This window comes from Cyprinodon variegatus, unplaced genomic scaffold (assembly GCF_000732505.1).
Source record: "Cyprinodon variegatus isolate N-32 unplaced genomic scaffold, C_variegatus-1.0 Scaffold479, whole genome shotgun sequence".
NCBI lineage: Eukaryota > Metazoa > Chordata > Actinopteri > Cyprinodontiformes > Cyprinodontidae > Cyprinodon > Cyprinodon variegatus.
The window spans coordinates 143911-145201 of NW_015150932.1; the positions used below are offsets into that span (position 1 = coordinate 143911).

Sequence of the window (1291 nt, forward strand, 5' to 3'; positions counted from 1 at the left end):
TTGATATATGATTGGCTGAATTTAGGTGTTCAGGCTGACGTAGAACTAACTGGCCTGTAGAAGATAACGGGAAAAAAAACAGATTTTAAGACAGGATTTTTTTTTTTTTTAACAGAAATTTTCTAAACTTTGGGACAATATGGTCTGATAAAGAGAACATTTATATTCATGTTTAAGCCAGAATGATTTGACATTTAAATATGACTTCAGTACCACTTTAAGAATTATATTCTAATATTCTATTAACATTTCTCTATCTGGAGAATGGGGCTGTTTGATGTCTTCTCCATTCAGAGGGCCCCCTGCCTGTCTTTGCCTGGGCCCCACATTTCCTAAATCCGCCCCTGCTTGTTGGTTAATAAGATCAGGGGATCAAAGGTCACCTTATCTGCTCAGAGATCTGTTCCTGCACAGTGTGAAGCAGAGAAGCTACTTCCTCCAGGGTCTGCTTCTCTTTCAGCAGCTCGCTGTTCACCTCGTCGTCCATCTTCCCACAAGGAGCCACCTTCCTCCTGCCATTCAGACAATCAGTTCAAACTGCTTCCTTTCCTCCGGTTTTCTCTGTTCTTTGCTGGGTTCACCTTTCGTCCAGACAGAGAACGTTGACTCTCCGCGCCTCCTTGTTCGTCTCCTGGGCCTTCCTCACTCGGCCCTGTAAGGCTTTTAGGTCCTGGGTCTCTGAGAGGATCTCCTCCAGCCTCAGCTCCAGCTCCTTCTTCTGGAACTGGATGTCTTTGAGGCGCTGCTCTGTTCGGCAGATATAGAGCATCACAGCTGACCTCAGCAGGAGGAAATCATTACTATAACCCCCCCCCCACCTTACCGAGATGCTTGCTGTCCTCCTCCTGCAGACGTTTGCACGCCTTCTCCGTCTCCAGGATCAGCCTGTTGCATTCTGCTCTGAAGAGCTCAGCGCGGCTCATCGCCGCCTCCACGTTGCAGACATCCGATCTGGCAAACGTCTGGAGGTGGTGGTCCTGGACAGACATGGTTCTCCTGACAGCAGAGGTAGAGCTTTGGATGAGAAGAGTTAGAAATAAAGGATTTATGATGTTTGACACGTCTGGAAATGAAAGCCGTGGACTAAAACACCTGCAGCTTTTACTTCCATGCTGCTTCGCCTCCATATCTAATATTCTGGCCAACTGCAGGGAGAAAAACAACAAAACCAGAAAAAGAGTTTTCCTTCTGCACCTCAGACTGAATCATTTGTTTCCAGGAGTTTTTAACAACATGATTTCTTTGGATGTTTCTCTAACAATTCTATTCAGTTTATTTCTATAGCTCCAAT

General features: G+C 45.7%; 1 protein-coding gene across 1 annotated transcript in view; it reads right to left on the minus strand.

Moving 5' to 3' along the window:
• LOC107094332 (tektin-1-like) overlaps nt 1-1011 on the minus strand; it is an 8271-nt gene extending 7260 nt beyond the window's left edge. Inside the window, exons 1-3 of the mRNA XM_015389887.1 lie at nt 824-1011; nt 582-747; nt 384-512 (exon numbers count right to left, since the gene is read on the minus strand). Coding sequence (XP_015245373.1) covers nt 384-512; nt 582-747; nt 824-989 — 461 coding nt within the window. The 5' untranslated portion in view covers nt 990-1011. The remainder of the gene's footprint in view (nt 1-383; nt 513-581; nt 748-823) is intronic.
• Nucleotides 1012-1291: the final 280 nt, after the last annotated feature.